This window comes from Sminthopsis crassicaudata, chromosome 1, assembly GCF_048593235.1.
Source record: "Sminthopsis crassicaudata isolate SCR6 chromosome 1, ASM4859323v1, whole genome shotgun sequence".
Lineage (NCBI taxonomy): Eukaryota > Metazoa > Chordata > Mammalia > Dasyuromorphia > Dasyuridae > Sminthopsis > Sminthopsis crassicaudata.
The window spans coordinates 233,249,729-233,268,011 of NC_133617.1; the positions used below are offsets into that span (position 1 = coordinate 233,249,729).

At 37.4% G+C, this 18,283-nt stretch overlaps 1 protein-coding gene across 7 annotated transcripts in view; it reads left to right on the top strand.

Annotated features, from left to right (window-relative positions):
- Nucleotides 1-18,283, top strand: part of GREB1L (GREB1 like retinoic acid receptor coactivator) — a 286,115-nt gene that overhangs the window by 209,730 nt on the left and 58,102 nt on the right. For all 7 annotated transcript variants that reach the window (XM_074276314.1, XM_074276303.1, XM_074276331.1 and 4 more), the window contains 7 exons: nt 2,702-2,818; nt 3,086-3,205; nt 3,650-3,787; nt 7,387-7,572; nt 14,089-14,415; nt 15,505-15,633; nt 15,954-16,088. In XM_074276314.1, the coding sequence (XP_074132415.1) occupies nt 2,702-2,818; nt 3,086-3,205; nt 3,650-3,787; nt 7,387-7,572; nt 14,089-14,415; nt 15,505-15,633; nt 15,954-16,088 (1,152 nt within the window). The remainder of the gene's footprint in view (nt 1-2,701; nt 2,819-3,085; nt 3,206-3,649; nt 3,788-7,386; nt 7,573-14,088; nt 14,416-15,504; nt 15,634-15,953; nt 16,089-18,283) is intronic.

Sequence of the window (18,283 nt, forward strand, 5' to 3'; positions counted from 1 at the left end):
TAATACTATGTAATAAGTACTATATAATACTATATAATAATATATATATATAATACTATATAATAATTACTATGGAAAGTAATGGTTAATGGGAGAAGAAAGGTCAAAGAAGGAGGGTCAGTTTGTTATGTGCTCTAAATGTAACAGAGGAATTTATACTTCATCCTAGAGATAGTAGGAAGCTAAAGGAGCTTATTGACTAAGGGAGTAGTATGATTGATAGGCTCGTGGATTCATAGCTAGAAAAGAAATCAGAAGCCATCTATTACAGTCTTCTCATTTTGTAGTTGAAGAAATCGAGACCCAATGAGTTTAAGCCATTTGTCCAAGGCAATGCAATGTCAGAGATAAGATCTTGGGCCAATCAGCTCCCCAAACCAGTCCCCTTTCAAGCTGTTCTACATGTTTTTTTCTACAGTCAGACATGTGTTTTTAGAAACCCATTTTGTCAAGGGCATGGAAGATGGATGGGAGTAAGAGATATCTGAGGCAGAAAGAACAATTGGGAGGCTATTACAATAATCCAGGAGATGATGAGAACATGAAAAGGAATGTTGATATGTCCATGAATTAAAGGGAATGGATGAGAGACATGTTGTGGAGGTAGAAATGATAAGATCTGGCACCTATTTGGATGTATGGCATATAGTCATATAATGAGGGAAAGGACAGAGTGAGGGATGGCACTAAGGTTGCTAATCTAGATAACTAGAAGAGTGGTGAGTATCGTTTTCAGGAATGGGAAGGATTAAAAAAGAGGCAGATTTTTTTGGAAAGATAATGAGTTCTGTTTTGGATACCTTGGATTTTGAGATATTTAAAAAGTAGAGAATTTAAAATATATAATAGGAGGTTGTTGATACTTGGAGCAATGAAGAAAGACTAGGACTATATGCATAAATTTAAGAATAATCTTTATATATGTAATATGTGTTCATATATACCCACATATACATATATAAAATAGCCCTGAGGGGTCCATCCACAGTTAAGGGATATTATATGGATATGAAGATTTAAAAAGAAGAACAGTATTTTGAAAAAACCAAAGGAAAAAAAATACAAAAAAAAGTTTGGTAAACAGTGTCAGATGCTACAAAAGACTCAAGAGGATGAGTGTTGAGAAAAGACCATTGGATTTGGAAAAGAAAAAGAGCTCTTCCAATTGAGTAAGTCAGAGGCCAAATCGGTAAAAGAGTTAGAAAAGAGTTATTGCAAAGATAAAGGAGGAATGAATGTGGACATTTTGGGAGGGGCGTTGTTGTTTTTAAGGAATTTTGGATTAAAAGAAAGAAGATGTGTAGGATGATACCATTTAAGGTTTGGTAATATTTAGAGATATTTTCTTGTTTTTTTGCTTTTTTGTGGAAAGGGCATGTTTGTAGGCAATAGGGAATGAACCAGTAGACAGGGAGAGAGCAATAGTAAAGGGTGGGGAGAGGATGATTGGAAGAGGAGTCTCCTGAATAAGATGGGAAGGGGTGGGATCATAGGCACACATAAAGAGTTAGCCTAGCCCAGGCAAGACAAAAGGCCATAACCTCCTCATCAGAGAAGGGAGCAAGGGAAGAGAAATAGGAGATGATGTGAAAAGTCAAGTACTTACAGGGCAAGATCCTTGTTTGAATTTGTGCAAGGATGGAGTATCATAACATGCTTGAGGAGAGAAGAGGAGGTTCTCGGGGAATATACTTAGGCAATTTTTTCCTTTTGTTAAGAGCTCACCATAATTATATTTTGAGCTAAATTCTATCATTAGAAGCCATTTTCTACATCATCTAATGCCCCTACCACAAGCTATAGTGAACATGGGGATTGGTTGTAAACAGGTTGGACCATGCCTTAAAGTAGTTGGGAATTTATTACCTGAAATTCAGCACTTTTCTGGGAGGAGTTCAAGAGGATAGAAATGATGAGGAACAACAGCCAGCCAGCCTTAATAATGATTCTGGCCAGCCTATGGGTAGAACATTATGGTAATTGACAAAATGTTAATAGTTTTATATTCCTGGGGGATACCTCAGTTATATGATTTTATATATAACATATACACATATTATAATAATTATAACCCTATATGATAATATATATATCATGATTATAAGCAGGAAGACACTGAAATTTTAGATAATAACAATAGTTTGTAATATGATGATGGTAGTAGTAGTAATAGCAACTTATAACAACCTTGAGAAGGAGGTGCTATTATTATTCTCATTTTTTAACATAAGAAGATTAAGACAAATAGAAGTTAAGTCCTTTGCCTAGGATCACAAAACTAGCAAGTGTATAAATCAGAACTTGAACTTGAGGCTTCTTGACTCAAAGTCCGTTTTATCCATTGCCCCACTTAACCTGTCCAGAATAGCTTTTTTTTTTTTTTTTTTTTTTTTTTTTTGGCAGAAAGATTTCATTTTATATTATCCTTAAAGGCTCTCCAACTCTATCCTGATCATGCTTGGAGTTCTTGCTATATATGACTTTTCTAAGTCTGTAGAATAGGCGTGGACAACTAACAGTACAATCTAACTTAATTGATACCTCATGGCAGGTAGTTTAAATTATCTAGACTGCCTCATGTCATGTCAACCTTGACTTCTTCAACGTGATGTTGGCCATGTGATTCCAGTCTCTCTGGATCACTAGCTGCTGTGTACATTGTGGTGACCAGCTTCGTTTCTCCTTCAATGGTGTTCTGCAGATGCTGTTAATGGGAACAGTAGTAATGGAGGGAGAACAAATACATCCAGCTCCACCCCTGCTCGCCCAGTGCCTCATTCTGTGTCGCCCAGACCTGGCTTTGCTGCAGGAGACCAAGGTACATGAAAACCAAACTGAAGGCTGGAAATGATGGGCTTAATTTTAGTATTTTTTTTGGCTATCCTAGAAGGCCAATAATAACAATACATCACATCTATGTAGCACTTCTTACCTATTATAACATTTAAATCAAAGCTATGTTCCAAATTCAAAGTCAGTGCATCCTGACTTTGTATGTTTTTGGATGACAGGAGACCAATGCTGATTTCTGAAACCAGTGAGATTTTTGTTCTAGAATATTGGTTTTCTATTCTTACATCCACAGCATCCATGTCCAGTTCAGGGCCACCAAAGAAACGACACCGGGGATGGTATCCTGGGTCCCCTGTCCCTGCACCTGCTTTAGTTGTTCCTGTTCCTACCGTCCGACCTCTTGCAAGAACTGGTGAGACTATTAAATAGGAAACTGATTTTGAAGATCTTCTTGATAACTAGTGTTGCTTTTTCTTTTCACTATATCAGTAGATTACAGGTTTTTTCTTTAATATGATTCAGAACTCATATAATGTAATGCTGCTTACTTTGTTATGTTTGGTTATTGAAAATAATGGGTTTAAATTAAAATAATGCCTAGTTATATCTTTAGGAACCCCTCTTGCATGGGCAAGTCTCACATATACACAAGTTTTATGTTCTCGTTCTCTCTCTCTCTCTCTTTCTCTCTCTCTCTCTCTCTCTCTCTCTCTCTCTCTCTCTCTCTCTCTCTCTCTCTTTATAAAATATTGCAGAAAATTTATGCCTTCAATTTGATATTATTGGTGGTTGGAAAAGATAGCTTTATCTGTAATTTACTTTCTTTAACAAACAGATTTTTCCTCTTTTTTTTCAGAGCCCCTTTTATCTGTCCCAGTTCCTCAGTCTATGTTAACTGGAATTTTACAACCTCGGCCCATTCCTGCAGGGGAAACTGTAATTGTTCCTGAAAACTTGCTGAGTAACTCAGGAATCAGACCTGTGATTCTGATAGGTAAGACCAAAGAATTCTAGGTCCTACTTCTCATACTGCTTTCTCATAATCAGGACTTTAGGAGACATCATGACAAAATGGATCGATTTAATATTTAATTATATTTGTACATGTTTTTTCCTGATAGAGTATAAGATTCTTGAGGGCAGAGAAGATTTCATTTTTGTATCTGTATTCCTAGCGCCTGGATCATGGTAGGCATCTGGTGAATGCTTGTTGATTGATCGATTGGTTGGTTGGTTGGTAGACTTGGAAGTCAGGGAGATCTGAGTTCAAGTGTGGCAGGATGAAGGAAAGAGCCAGCTTTGGGGCTAAGGGTTCAAATCTTATCTCTGACACGTCCTCTCTTTGTGTCTCTGCCCAAGTAGTATAACTTCCACTTAGGTAACTGTACAATTGCCGACAAGGTGTCAATTGGAGAAGAGAATTTCCTCATCAGGGAATTCCCTGTATCAGTGAAATCACAGATCCATCCTCTGTCTATGGATTTAGAGAATACTTAGTTGGTTTTTTTTTTTTGGTTTTTTTTTTTAAGACTAAGTCCTTCTTGAGTGGAAATGGAAAACCATCAATATCTAATTATTCCAGAGGCTATTGCTTATGAACTTTAAGCCAGGTAGCCTGAGTGTACCATGTTAGTTATGTAAGTGTTCCTTCCTTTAAGAAAACCCACTTTAGAATCACTGTCACCATCAAGGAGAAGTCAATAAAAGAACCTGAGAGGTTGTTCTCGAGTGTATGCATCTTCAATACAATTTAGAAATGCTCTCCCCAAACAATGGAGAAAAAGCAAGCATTTCTAGCCAATTAGTTCTACTGAGGAAGCCTCTCAGTTAAGATTATATTTTTATAGTGCTTTAAGGTTTACAAACTCCATGCATAGGTTATCACAAATGATCCAAACAACAATCCTTGAAGGAGGTACTCATTATTTCCATTTTACAGATGAAAAAACTAGAGACTGAGAGGTTAAGTGATTTGCATGGGATTGCACAGATAGTAAATGTTTCAGACCTTCCTGTCTCCAAACTCCACTTTATCCACCTGTGCACACCCTATATAGCTTAATAAAGAAGATCTTGGGCTAAATTTAAAAGAATTTAAATATTTAGAATAAGGGAAATAATAGTTCCACTTGTGCTCTCTACCTATCAGAACACATCTAAAGTACTGTTCAGTTTAAGGCTTCTCGTTTTAAGAGAGACAAATTAACAAACTGTAATTCATTGAGAAAAGGACAGCTAACCTGGACAGGAGGTTCAGAACCATTTTAGATGAGGGTTATTTCAAAGACTTGGAGATGTTTACCCCGGAGAAGAAGAGCCTTAGAGAAATTGTGATTACTATCTTCACATATTTAAAAGGCTGTCATGTGGAAAAAAAGATTATATCTATAACAGGTGGTCCCAGAGGGCAGACCTAGCGTACAGTTAAAGGCAAATTGCTCAGTATATTGATGTAGGTTCAGGAATCAGAGCTTGTCCTGAAATGGAATTGGTTCTACTGTGAAATAGCAAAAAGGAGATTCATGCTTTTAAAGTAAGGGTTGGATTAAATCAACTCTGGGTTCTCTTTCAACTCTAGAATCCTATGACTGTATCCCAGGACTAAAGAATTTGGAAAATTTAGTAGATGCTTTTAGGAGACCATATTAGGACAACTTTAAGGGTCTCTTTCCTTCTTGGTCCAAGGGTAGAACCAGACTTGGTATTGGATTCAAGAGCCCTCCAGGGACTTCTGGTCTTTCTGGAAGAACCTAATTTTATCTAGATCCCTAAAACACTACTAAACTAGCATTGCTTTTCTTTCCCATCACAGTCAGCCCCAATTTCTGAGGTTATTATCTAGCACAAATCGCCCCTCTACCATACTTTTTGGTCCAGAGAAAGAATTCTAACTGTGCCCTAATCCTATTTGGAAAATCTCTATCTAGAGTGATGTGGGGTAGAGTTGGGGCTTTATCTGACCTCTACTAGTTGACATGAGTTATTTAACTTAGACTCCAAGCATATACAAAGTGATTCTTATACAGAGGCTGCATTGTATGCAGGGACACTAATTATCACAGTATCATTATATTAGTATTTATTTACCATGCAGTTGGGTAGTATTCCTATTAAAAGAGTTGTATAAAAAAATTACTAACACTATGAAATTAAAATATTGCTAAAATTACCATAGTATTTTCTGGACTATTGGAAAAAGCATATCTCTTTCCTTTGAAGAGATGTAGAATCTAAAGAGAGAGAAAGGACTTCTATTGTTCAGCTGTGTTTATTCCTTCATGACCCTATTGGGGGTTTTCTTGGTAAAAGATGCTGGAGTGTTTTGCCATTGCCTTCTCCAGTTCATTTTACAGATGAGGAAACTGAGGCAAACTGGATTAAGTGATCTGCCCAGAGTCACAGAGCCAGTAAGTGTCTGAGGCCAGATTTGAGCTCAGAAAAATGAGTCTTACTGACTCCAAGCCTAGCACTCTATCCTCTTGCACCCTGCTGCTTATAGGACTCTTAATACCGTTAGTTTCTGCAGGAAAATTCCTCCCCAAAATGTTATAGAGGCCTCAGGGGTTTTATTGTTGTTGTTGATTTCTATAGTTTCTATTATTGGTAAACAAAACAAAACAAAACAAAACAAAACAAAACAAAAACAAAAACAAAAACAAAAACAAAAACAAAAACACACAAAAAAAACAAAAAAACAAGCAGTTCATCCTAACTAGACTGTGTTCTTTAGAGTGTTAGGCTGAGTAAGTCTTTAAAGCTCAACTAATCCTGTTTTTTTTTAATTCTGATCCCTACTTCTAAGAGAACTTAAGGTGGCTTACAGGTTAAAAAAAACTGTAAAATAAGATATTTAAGGATAATGCAGAATGAGGTCTACTATACACTTAGTGAATAGATCCCTTGAATTGAGCAATGGATTCAGCTCTGGGATTCCAGCTAAGGAGGAAAAAAAAAAAGAAAATATGATTTGGCTTGATCATCTTATAAGAGGAAATGCAGAAATTTTTCTCCAGGAACATTTCTCCTTTCTAGAACTAAATTCAAGCAGCGGTTTTTATGCTATTGGTTTTTATAAAGTTTATAGAGTAACACAATGAACAAAATCTTCAATTAGAACTTTACAAAAAGATGCAGAAACCTTAGTTGAAATGAAAAATTCACATTTCTATAACACTTTATGGTTTTCCTCACCATAACACTGTAATAGATTGATTATCATAATTCCCATTTTACAGATATGCAGACTGAGTTCAGAAAGTGACTTGATCAAGGTGACAGGGTTGGAACCAGGATTTAAACCCAATTCTCCTGCTGCTCAGTCTAGCATGTATATATCCATAATACCCTGTCCTATTCATTCATTAGATAAGACTCATCTCCCATGTGGATAAAGGCTGTCACCTAGCATTTGTAAAGGCAGAGGATATGAAAACAAATTGCAACTTGGTGTAGATATTTCTGAGAGAGCCTCAGGGGATGAAGTCTGAGTCCTTTTTCCTTGGTGGGCTATCACAGCACCATGATAGCTAGGACTGGGACAAGAAGATGAACTTTCTAATGTTAATGTACTTTGGGGATTTCCTTTTACTACAGGTTATGGCACTTTACCCTATTTCTATGGAAATGTTGGTGACATTGTAGTCAGTCCCTTGCTTGTGAATTGCTACAAGATTCCACATCTGGAAAATAGAGATTTGGAGCAGTTGGGATTGAATGGAAGCCAATTATTGAGCGTGGAAAATATGATTCTTTTAACTATACAGTACCTTGTACGGCTTGGTAAGCTATTTCTGTTGTTGTGTGTTTGGTAATTATTGTTTTTGTTCCTTCTCTCTCCCTTTCTTTCTTTTCCCTCTCACTCCTTTTTCCTTCTCATTCCCCTCTTTCTTTCTTTGTCTCTCTGTCTTCTGTCTGTCTCTCCCCTCCTCTGTTCCTCTCTCTTTCTCCGTTTTACTATCTTCTTCTTCTCCTTCCCTTTTCTCTTCTTTTCCTTCTCACTTTTGTTCTCTCCCTTCCTCTCTTTCATTCTTCTCTCTGTCTTTGTCTCTCTGTCTCTGTTTCTCTCTCTGTCTCTCTCTCTTCTTTTTTCCCTTCTCTCTCCCATTCCTTTTTTTCCTTCTGTCACTCCCTTTAATCTCCCATTCCTTCTCCCTCTCCCTCCTCACCTCCTTATCCATGTCCTCACATCTGCCAGTATTTTCCCACATTGTCCCCATTTCTTGTTCCATTTAGTGTTTTGGCCCATTACTGTCCATTCTCTCCCTTCTCTGCTTCTTTTTATTTTCAAGTCCTTCCTCTACTTTTGTTTTTTCCCCTCTCCTGCCTTCTACTTTTTAGGGACTTGGAACAATTGTTCCCTCTAGAGTTTTGGCCAGTCCAGCTAAAAGCAAGGATGGTGCATTAGTTTCCCAGGCTTTCCCTGGGAAAACTAGCTTTGTCAATTCCATGAGAATGCAACCATTCTTACATGCAAATGAACCTGCTTGCATGCTGTATTTTGTTTGAAGAACATTGCCTCACACCCAGGTCCTGCTTTGTTTTTTCTCCTTAGCCTACACCATTACCCGCCAACCCCCTCCAGAATAATGGCCAATTTTAGCACCGTTTGCACTTGGGACTACTAAGGATGTCCATGGGGACCTTTGGAGTGGTATAAAAAGTCCAGGAGCCCTCACTCCCTATGTTTACTGCTATCTCCTCTCTAGCTACAGTCCCAGGCCACACACCGTGGATAATCCAGGGTGCCACAGCAGGTGCTTGCAGGTGTGCAGTTACCTCCAGCCAGGCTATGCAACATTTACATGGAAATGAACCGTATTGTGCAAACTCAAAGTGACTCATCCCAAATGCAAGCTAATTATAGGCTCCCCACTGGACTTTAGGCCTTGAAGGCATTGAGCAGTTTAGGGAGATTTGTAAAAATACTGTATAATTGAGTGCTCTAAGGGAGATCCTAGAAGCACAAGATTAAGGATATTTTAGGGCTCTAGATCTTCTCCTAAATTCCTCTGTCTTTCTTTGGAAGCCTGAGATCTGCAATTATTCTCGTTTACATAACAAGAAAGAAGGCACACTAGAGGAAAGTAGTGTAATAGGTTTTAATCCTGAATTTAAGAATCTGGGAAATAGGAGTTAGAATCCTGCTACCTGCACACAGTCAGCCAATAAATATTAATTAAGTACCTACTGTGTGCTAGGTACTGTAGTAAGTGGTAAGGATATAAGGAAAGGAAAAGACAGCCACTGCTTTCAGGGAGTTCACAGTCTAATAAGAAAGATAACATGAGAAAAAAAAACCAAAAACTGCTTACAGATAACATATGTACAGGCTAAATTGGAGTTAATCAATAGAGCTAAGGCACAAGAATTAAAGGGAGATCAAGAAAGGTTTGAGGGAGGGTTTTTTGGTTAAATATGGAGTTTTTACTGGGACTTGAAGGAAGCCAGGAGACAGAAATGAGGAGACAGAGCATTCCAGGTATGGAGGAACACCAGAGGAAATCCTTGTGGTGTGATGCTGGCAAAGCAATTAATCTCTTTTAGCTTCAGTTTCCTAATCTGTAAATTAGACATAATAATAACATATATCTTGCACAGGGGTATTGTTATGTGGACCAAATTAGATAATACATGTAAAGATCTTTGCAAAAACCTTAAAGTAATAAAATAGATATTCCTTTTACTATTTTTTAAATTATTATGAAACCACCTGAATCTAATCTTCAAGTCAGTTGATAGCATTAATTTGACTATCATTTATTCATGACCAAACAATTTAGGTTCAAAAATCAAAGGGACAAAACTATATAGTCTAGACATTTGAGAAAATTAGGCTTAAGGGTTTTTGTTTGCTTGCTTGTTTGTTTATTTTTGCTAAATTGATGAAAATTTTGAAATTCACTTCTAGTGAATGAAATGTAATGTACAATCAAAATATTTGCTGGTTTGTTTTAATGACAAGTCAGGTTATGCTTAAAATCACTTCACTTTTATGTTGAGATATTTTATTCTAAATAAAGAAGAAAAGCTGGGTTCCATGATGCATATTCTTTTGATACACCCTTCTTAGCCTTTTGCTGCAGAGGTTTCTCTGTATGCAGTTGTAAATACATTTTTAAAAATCTTAATCAATTTCATTTTTGCCCCTTTCCTGCTCACCCCCACGGACATAATGTTCAGCCAACTCTTTGGAAGGTAATGCTCTTCTAGATAAATTTTTCAGTCTTGAACAAGACATTGAGTGACTACAGAGATACTACTTCCACATTATGGATTTACAAAAAGAAAGAGAGAGAGAAAGGGAGGGAGGGAGGGAGGGAGGAAGGAAGGAAGGAAGGAAGGAAGGAAGGAAGGAAGGAAGGAAGGAAGGAAGGAAGGAAGGAAGGAAGGAAGGAAGGAAGGAAGGAAGGAAGGAAGGAAGGAAGGAAGGAAGGAAGAAAGGAAGGAAGGAAGGAAAAGAAATCCAAACCTAAAGTTATCCACTTTAAATGACCAGCATTGACATTTGATCTTCAGGTAGCTGCATCATTGCTCAATGATTTTATAAGCCAGGGTAGTGTTCTTTAAAGAAATCAGCACTCTCCTCTATAATTTTCACTTTCTCCAATTGCTTTGATTTCTCTATCAGAAAAATCTTTTGAACCACACTGTGAGAAGGGCTAATGCCCCAAATCCTGGGTCTGATTAAGTTGTTAAGAGTGTTCAGAATATATTGGGACCCAGTCTTCTCCTCTTGAAGTAGCTAACTGTAGTGGAAAATCTCATCAGAATTGATACCTGGGCTAAAGATGAGTCAGGAAAGATCAGTACTTGATGAGGGAGGAAAATTATATTATTGTCAGGCTTGTTGAAAAAGGAAAAAAAATCATATTATTGTCAAGCTTGTTGAAAGGGATTGGTGATGGAGGGACAGTCATTTGTCCATAAGTGGTTGAGCCTAAGAAGGTGATTGGAAGTGAGTGGAAACCTGTTATTCTCTCCCCTCTTGAAGAAGCTTGCTAACCTGATTTAACTTGTTATATCCTTCTTTCCCACCCTACCCTGGCTCCCTTAGCTCAGTGCCTGCCTATTAATAAATACTAAATTACTTCAAGAGATTGTGAATATTATGAGCACTTCAGACAAATTTATTACAGTTTTAGATTCAGCACTTTTAAATATGCCAACTGACAGATTATGCAAAGGTTTTCAAAGAGAGGGTTAAGGTACTGTCCACTAGTGTCCTTTGAGTTTCTGAAATAAGTAATAGCTAACTCTTATATAGTGCTTACTCTGGGCCAGGTACTGTGCTAAGTGCTTTAATTATTATCTCATTTGATCCTTACAGCTACCAAGGAAAGTAAGTGCTATTGTGATTTGCCCAGAGTCACTCAACTGCTGAGTGTCTGGGGATGCATTTGAATTTAGGGCTTGCTCTTTCTAGGCCTGTACTATTTGTGAATAATAAGGAAATTACATTTGCAACAATTATGTTGGAGGGGTGTGTGTGTGTGTGTGTGTGTGTGTGTGTGTGTGTGTGTGTGTGTGTGTGTGTGTACGTTCCTTCTCTCTGTTTGGATCCCTTTCCCTCAGGCAGCAAAAATACTAAAATATGAGTAAATAAAGTTTGAAAACCATGCCTTATTTACCACTGACCACAATCTTAACACATTTGAGCTAAATGAAACTAGGAATTCTGAGGCTTACACAGAATAGAAATCAGGAATTCCCTTATATTTGCAGTCTTAACAAAACATCACAATGGAATACTAGACTTTTGGTTTCTTCTAAATGGGTTTAAATACCAGTATTAGAGTTGATCGCAGAAGTGGAGAATGACAAATTTTAATCTAGTTGTGACCTTCAAGAGTGTTATAAAGTTGTTAATTAGTGATAGTTAATAATGATTATAGAAAGTAGAAATCTACTGTAAGAAGACGAAATACTTTGACTTGATGTGTCTCTATACATAAAGAAAAAAGTATCTAGGATGCCTACCTTTATTTGCAGAAAAAAAAAGTTGTTTTTAATTTAAAAAAAGGAAGACTTTTTTTAAAATGGATAATCTTTCATGATTTTTCTCCTTCTTCCCCATCTTTTTTTCCTTATTTTAAATCATCCTATTAAGATAATAAATAATTTCTAGAGTTACTGGGGATGGCTCCCTACAGGGTAGCAGATAAGCTCTTTATCTGAACCTTAATCTGACCAAAGAGATCTTGTTTCTGCAAAGTTTATATACATAGAATTCTTCCTTAATTTGAGTTAATAAATATATGTTGTCTATCATGGCATTTGAGGTACCCTTGGAAAAAAGTTTACACATCTCACTTGAGTTCACTGGTCATGAGACAGTAATAAAACTGAACAGGTTCTAATGCAAGGAATGAAAAATACTTGTTCTCATTTCTTGGATTTAAGTATAAACTAAAAGTTGGAATATCCATTCAATTATATTCCCTGAATACCATACTCCATCCTGCTTATTATTGTTTGGGTTTGAAAACAGAACAAGAAAAACAGGATTCAGGAAATTATGGCCATGGATTATAATATACAGTTGCCATCATGGTGAATAGAGTGAAGAAGCACTGAGGAAAATCTAACTAATATAAGGAAAACATGTTCTTTCTCTGGGGAAAAAAACATGAATTTCCCTAAAAAGCTGAGAACCTTTCTCTCCCCACTGCCCAAAAAAACTCCACAACAAACCTGGATATAATCCCTACTGCTGTGGAGGCTGTGGTGGTTACATTTTTTGAATTCTAGAGTCCAACACTGAAGGACTGTAGGACTAATGTCCATGAGTATCCTTACCAAGTGTAAAGTTTATTCAGTGGTCATCAAACTTTTTAAATAGGGGGCCAGTTCACTATCCCTCAGACTGTTGGAGAGCCGGACTTTAATAAAAACAAAAACTCACACTGTCTCCACCTCTCTGCCTATTTGCCATAACCCGGCGGGCTGCATAACCGTCCTCAGTGGGCAGCATCTAGCCTGCAGGCCGTAGTTTAAGAACCCCTGATGAGCTCCCCAAGGATGGAAAACTAGAAGGGGCAAATGGGGCTACTTTAGAAACAGGTTAAGTCAAATTTATGTGCTAATCAGCAAGGGGATTCAATCTGTGAATGGCTATTATACTCTTGTAAACTGTGAAATTAGGAGATGTTTTAGGAGAAAAAATATCTTAACTCCTGCTTCTTCATGTAAATTGGTCTAGATTTTCCTTAAAATATATTAGAAGCAATATCTGTCTGCCCAGGTTACATGTACCTTCGGATTCTAATGTTTATTGTGCAACAAGAAAATGATATTCACACACATGTATTGTACCTAGACTATATTGTAACACATATAAAATGTATGGGATTGCCTGTCATCGGGGGGAGGGAATAGAGGGAGGGGGGGTAATTTGGAAAAATGAATACAAGGGATAATATTATAAAAATATATATATATATAATAAAAAATTAAAATATATATATATATATATATATAAGAAGCAATTTTAAGATTAGGTTGCCTCACAGGGACTAAAGGCTCAGGTTCTTGATATCACTTTCTGAATATAAAACTGTCTTGAGGAACTCCAGGCACCCTTGATGATGTTTGAATGGTCAATCTTTAAAGACAAAAAAACTACTCAGGGGCATCCATTTAAGGTGTTAAATATCCTTCTCCTGCTTAAATCTCCTTTTGTTAACTGTTAAATGACCTGTCAGTATCTCATTTTGTTCCATTATTGAATCTGAACCATTAGTAGACTGCCCTGAGATAGATTAAACCCATTAATAAGAATATTGGTCAAAATGATCAGTAAAGTCCATTCCAACTCCTAATTTATAGTCTATAATGTCTCTCTCTCTCTCTCTCTCTCTCTCTCTCTCTCTCTCTCTCTCTCTCTCTCTCTCTCTCTCTCTCCCTCTTCGTGTCTCTTTCTCCCTCTCCCTTTCCCCCCTCTTTCTCTCCTCTCTTTCCCTCTTTCCTTTTCTCCTCTCCTTCTCCCTTTCCCTCCCCCTTTCTCTCTCCCTTTCCTTCTGTCTCTCTCTGTGTGTCTCTGTCTCCCTGTCTCTCTCTCTCTCTCTCTCTCTCTCTCTCTCTCTCTCTCTCTCTCTCTCTCTCTCTCTCTCTCTCTCTCTCTCTCTCTCTCTCTCCCCTCTCTCCCCTCTCTCCTCTCTCTATCCCCCTTTCTCTTTCTCCTTCTTCCTCTCCCTCTCCCCTTTCTCTCTCCCTCTCCCCTCTTCTCCCTCTCTCCCTCTTTCTCTCTTTATTTGATGAACAGACTTTTAATTCCAAGTGTGATTCTCTTCAATTTAGGTCCTGATCAGATACCTCTCAGGGAAGAATTTGAGCAGATCATGCTGAAAGCTATGCAGGAATTTACTCTGAGAGAGAGATCCTTGCAGATGAATGCTCAGTGTATCTCTGTGTCGCCAGGTCAACTCCCCTGGCTTGCTAGACTAATTGCCAGTGTATCTCAAGACTTGGTTCATGTGATTGTCACCCAGAATTCTCTGGCTGAGGGCATTTCAGAGACACTGAGAACTCTTAGTGAAATGAGACATCAACAAAGACTACCAGACTACGTGGTGGCAATCTGTGCATCAAAGATCAGAGGGAATGAATTTTGTGTGGTGGTCCTAGGTGAGTAATTTTATGAATGTGGCACCAATATAAAGTAGTAACATTTCTTGCTGAATGATCTAACTCAGACTCTTTCTCCTTATTCTGTACGTTTCTTTCCTATTTAGGTATAACTTTCTGTTTTACTTGGTTTTTAGTTGGGTGTTTTCTGACCAAATCTGAGATAAAACATAGAACTCTCCAATTGGTATTCAGAGCTCCTCACAACCTGGACTCCCTATCTGCTTTTCTAATTTCCCCCTTCTCCACATCAGGAGCCAAGCAGGGTTAAGTGACTTACCTAGGGTCACACAGCTAGTAAGTGTCTGGGGCCAGATTTGATTCCAGGGCCAGTGTTCTGCCCACTGCACCAGGTGCCCTTTTCTAGTCTTCTTATACTTTGCAACCCACTATGTACTCTGTGACCCAGGGACACTGCCCTTCTTGCTATTTGCCACATAAGATACCTCATTTCCTGACCCCATGCATTTTCACTGGCTGTCCCCCATGCCTGCAGTTCTCTCCCCAATTCAGCCTCCTGGCCTTCCTGATTTCCTTCAAGTCTCAAATAAGAGAAATTATGAGAAATTTTGGATAACATAACAGGATTAAGCTCAGTGAGTCAAACTATCCCAGAGTGCTTATCATCAGTGTTTATTTATTCAGTGGAAAGTTTTTGATCTCATAATTGGCTGATTTGATAAAAAAGCAGGAATATTAAAAAATTTGATGCCATTGATGCTATTTTTCTATAAGTATTAAAGTATTCTAAAAGTATTTTAAAAACTTTTTAAAAAAAGAATCAAATCAAGTGATCTTATCAAAGATCTCTATAAAAATGTAAAAAAAAAAACCGGAGATGGGACTTTTGTGAAGCCATCCATGGAGTTTTCAGAGTTCTGTCCTTTTTTTTTCACTGTTGTCTTCTCCTTCCCTCATGACTGTAATCCTGGCAGAGCAACCTATGGATTGAATGAGTGAATGAACAAGCATTTATTAAGTAATCACTCTATGTAGAACACTATGTAATAGCCTGATAAAAGTATGTGCCCAGAAGCTTCATCCAGACAGCCCACTGCAGTAATTCATTTCTGCTGTCCTCCCCTCCAGGTCAGTATCAATCCAGAGCCTTGGCAGAGAGCATGCTTACCACAAGTGAATTTTTGAAAGAAATTAGTTATGAGCTCATCACAGGAAAAGTCAGCTTCCTGGCATCCCATTTCAAAAACACGTCTTTAGGTAAGTAGATACAGAATTTAGGAGCTCTGTGCTGGATTGCTTCTCAGGTTCTGTCATAGCCTATCTGGGAGACTTGTGCTTTTCTCATTGATCCTGGAGGTTCAGAGTGTACACTTCTCAGTAATTTTTTAATAGCCTGACAAGTAAACAGCTGTGGAGGCAGCCAACTGTGAACTCCTTGTCAAACAAATGCTGAATGCTTGGCAATCACTCTGAGTGCCAGGTCTAACTGGAAAGCCCCCAATCACTCTGGGACTTCTGGTTTATGAAAGTCTCATTCCTTATTATTCCTCTTCTCTCTGTCATCGTTTCTTTCACAGGTGATGATCTAGATAAATTACTAGAGAAAATGCAGCAGAGAAGAGGGGACAATGTGGTTACCCCTTTCAATGGCGACATTAATGAATGTGTGTCATCTCAGGAAGCAGCTGCCATGATTCCCACACAAAGCTTGGGTAATGTTTCTTTAAACTAGATGTGGAAATAAGTTCTTAAGTTGATACTTACTATCTGGATTACTTAAGTCCTCTAAAAAGGAAATCAGAGTTGTAATATCTCACAGGGTGATTATGAGAAAAATTTTTGTAAAGAAAATGCTAAAAATCAGAAGTTGTCTCATTATTTTTTGTTTTGGGGTGGGGATGGGACTATATAGTCTTTTGATTTTTTTGGATAATTTTATTTTTTACCATGGAAAAGTATTTCTTTTTAGCATTTAGAATCACTCTAAGTATTGTCAATTAATGAATTTCTAGAATTTTTTAAAAATTAAGATTTTCATTTTTATTCCTCAAAAGACTTCAGTTGAATTCAGTGTTCTTTCCTTAGTTCTCGGTTATATTCCTCTGATTTTGGTTTGGTACTTCACAAGATTTGTCTAGACAGGGTCCATGTTCCCAGAGTTGGTGATCTCTGTCTTGTGTTTTGGTGGCCTTTCATAGCTTTTTAGAATAATACTTAACCTGTAAGAGACTAATTTTGTTAAATACAGCAACAAAATCTGTATACCTTCTGTCTCACAAAAGCCATGAGGAACTCATTGAACAAATAGTTCTGAAGTATAGTGAGTAGAAGGCCTCCAACTTGAAGCTTCAGCAGCATGGAGGAAGTGGAGGAGAGAAGACCCAGGAAAAAGTGGCTTCTGGGTGAATGATAGGGTAGGGTACAGGGAATAAATTTCTAAGTACATCCAATCTACTTTTTGAAAAGAAAGAACAAAAGAAAAAACAGACAAGAAGCCAATCTAGAGAAGCTGTTTGAGAGGGCAAGTCAGTCATTATAAAGAAAAGTGGTTTTGGACTTCTCCCTTACTCACACCTTATAAGGTAATGCTCTCCATTAATGCTATAGCATTTGCCAATCATGAGTAGAATATGGAGCATCTCTCTAAAGAGAGGGAAAACATAAAGAGATTTTTGTATGTGCTAAAACTGAATTAATCTATTAAATCCTGTCTTAAATCCTCTTGTGCTTTCCTTTCCCTTCTCCAAGGAGCAAAACAAAACAAAACCAACCTACAAAAGAAATCACCTTGTAAAAGTCAGAAGACATAGTAATTTTGTGCTTGGTTATCAGCATTAAATATCAACAGCATTGTGCTAAAGTAACAGGATGTTGGGCTTGGGCTTTCCTGGTAGTCATCAAGCTCCCTGGGAAGAAGTCCCCTGGTATTCAGGGGTGGTTGTTTTTTAAATTGAGTTGCTTTTAGGTTTGATTCCATAAAACAGTAAGCATAGATTATTTGGATGATGATAGTATTTCTCCATAAAGCTTTCTTATAGATTTCTACATAAAAGCCAGCTCTTTGAAATAGCAACTAAATGGCAAGAGCTCTGGTCTTTGGCAAAGTAGGTGTGTTTCTTTGGTGGAGGGTTTTTGGTTTTTTTGTTTGTTTGTTTGTTTTGTTTTATTTTTTGTTTTTTGTTTTGGGGTTATTTGGCGGAATTTTGCCCTTTTACTCCTAACCAATTACTGAGTCCTGCTTCTGTCACTGACATGTTTGAACACCCTGAAAAGCATTAGATGATGTTATTTTTCAAATAAGTTACCTATTTAGGGACCAGCCAGCTATGGTAGGGTTCATATCAATTCAGCAAGTGCAAGCATTAACATGAGAATCTTACTAGAAAAATTTAAAGACATCAGGTTACCATCCATTTTCAAAATTATAACAACAGTAAAAAAAAAAAGTAAAACTTTTTCTATCAAACTAGAATTTTGCCACAGACTAGTCAGGCATGAAGGAGAGTGTTTACTGGGCTACAGAGTTCAGGAAAATTCAGTGTAATACACAATCACATGATTCCTCAAATTTCTCCTCAGGCATAATACCATTCCATTTTTTAAATTAAAGCTTTTTATTTACAAAACATATGCATGGGTAATTTTTCAACGCTGACCCTTGCAAAACCTTCTGTTCCAAAACTTCCCCTCCACCTCATCCCTTCCCCTAGATGAGAGGTAGTCCAATACATATTAAATATATTAAAATATTTTTAATGGCTCAAATCCTTTTTCTGGACAATATGGCATATCCCCCCATATCCTAAGATACCTGAATTCTGGCATATGTAGTCACAGATATTCTATGGATATTACTGGTATTCCTAAAGAAATTCTCTTCTTTCCCAGATAACTAGTGATCAGAACT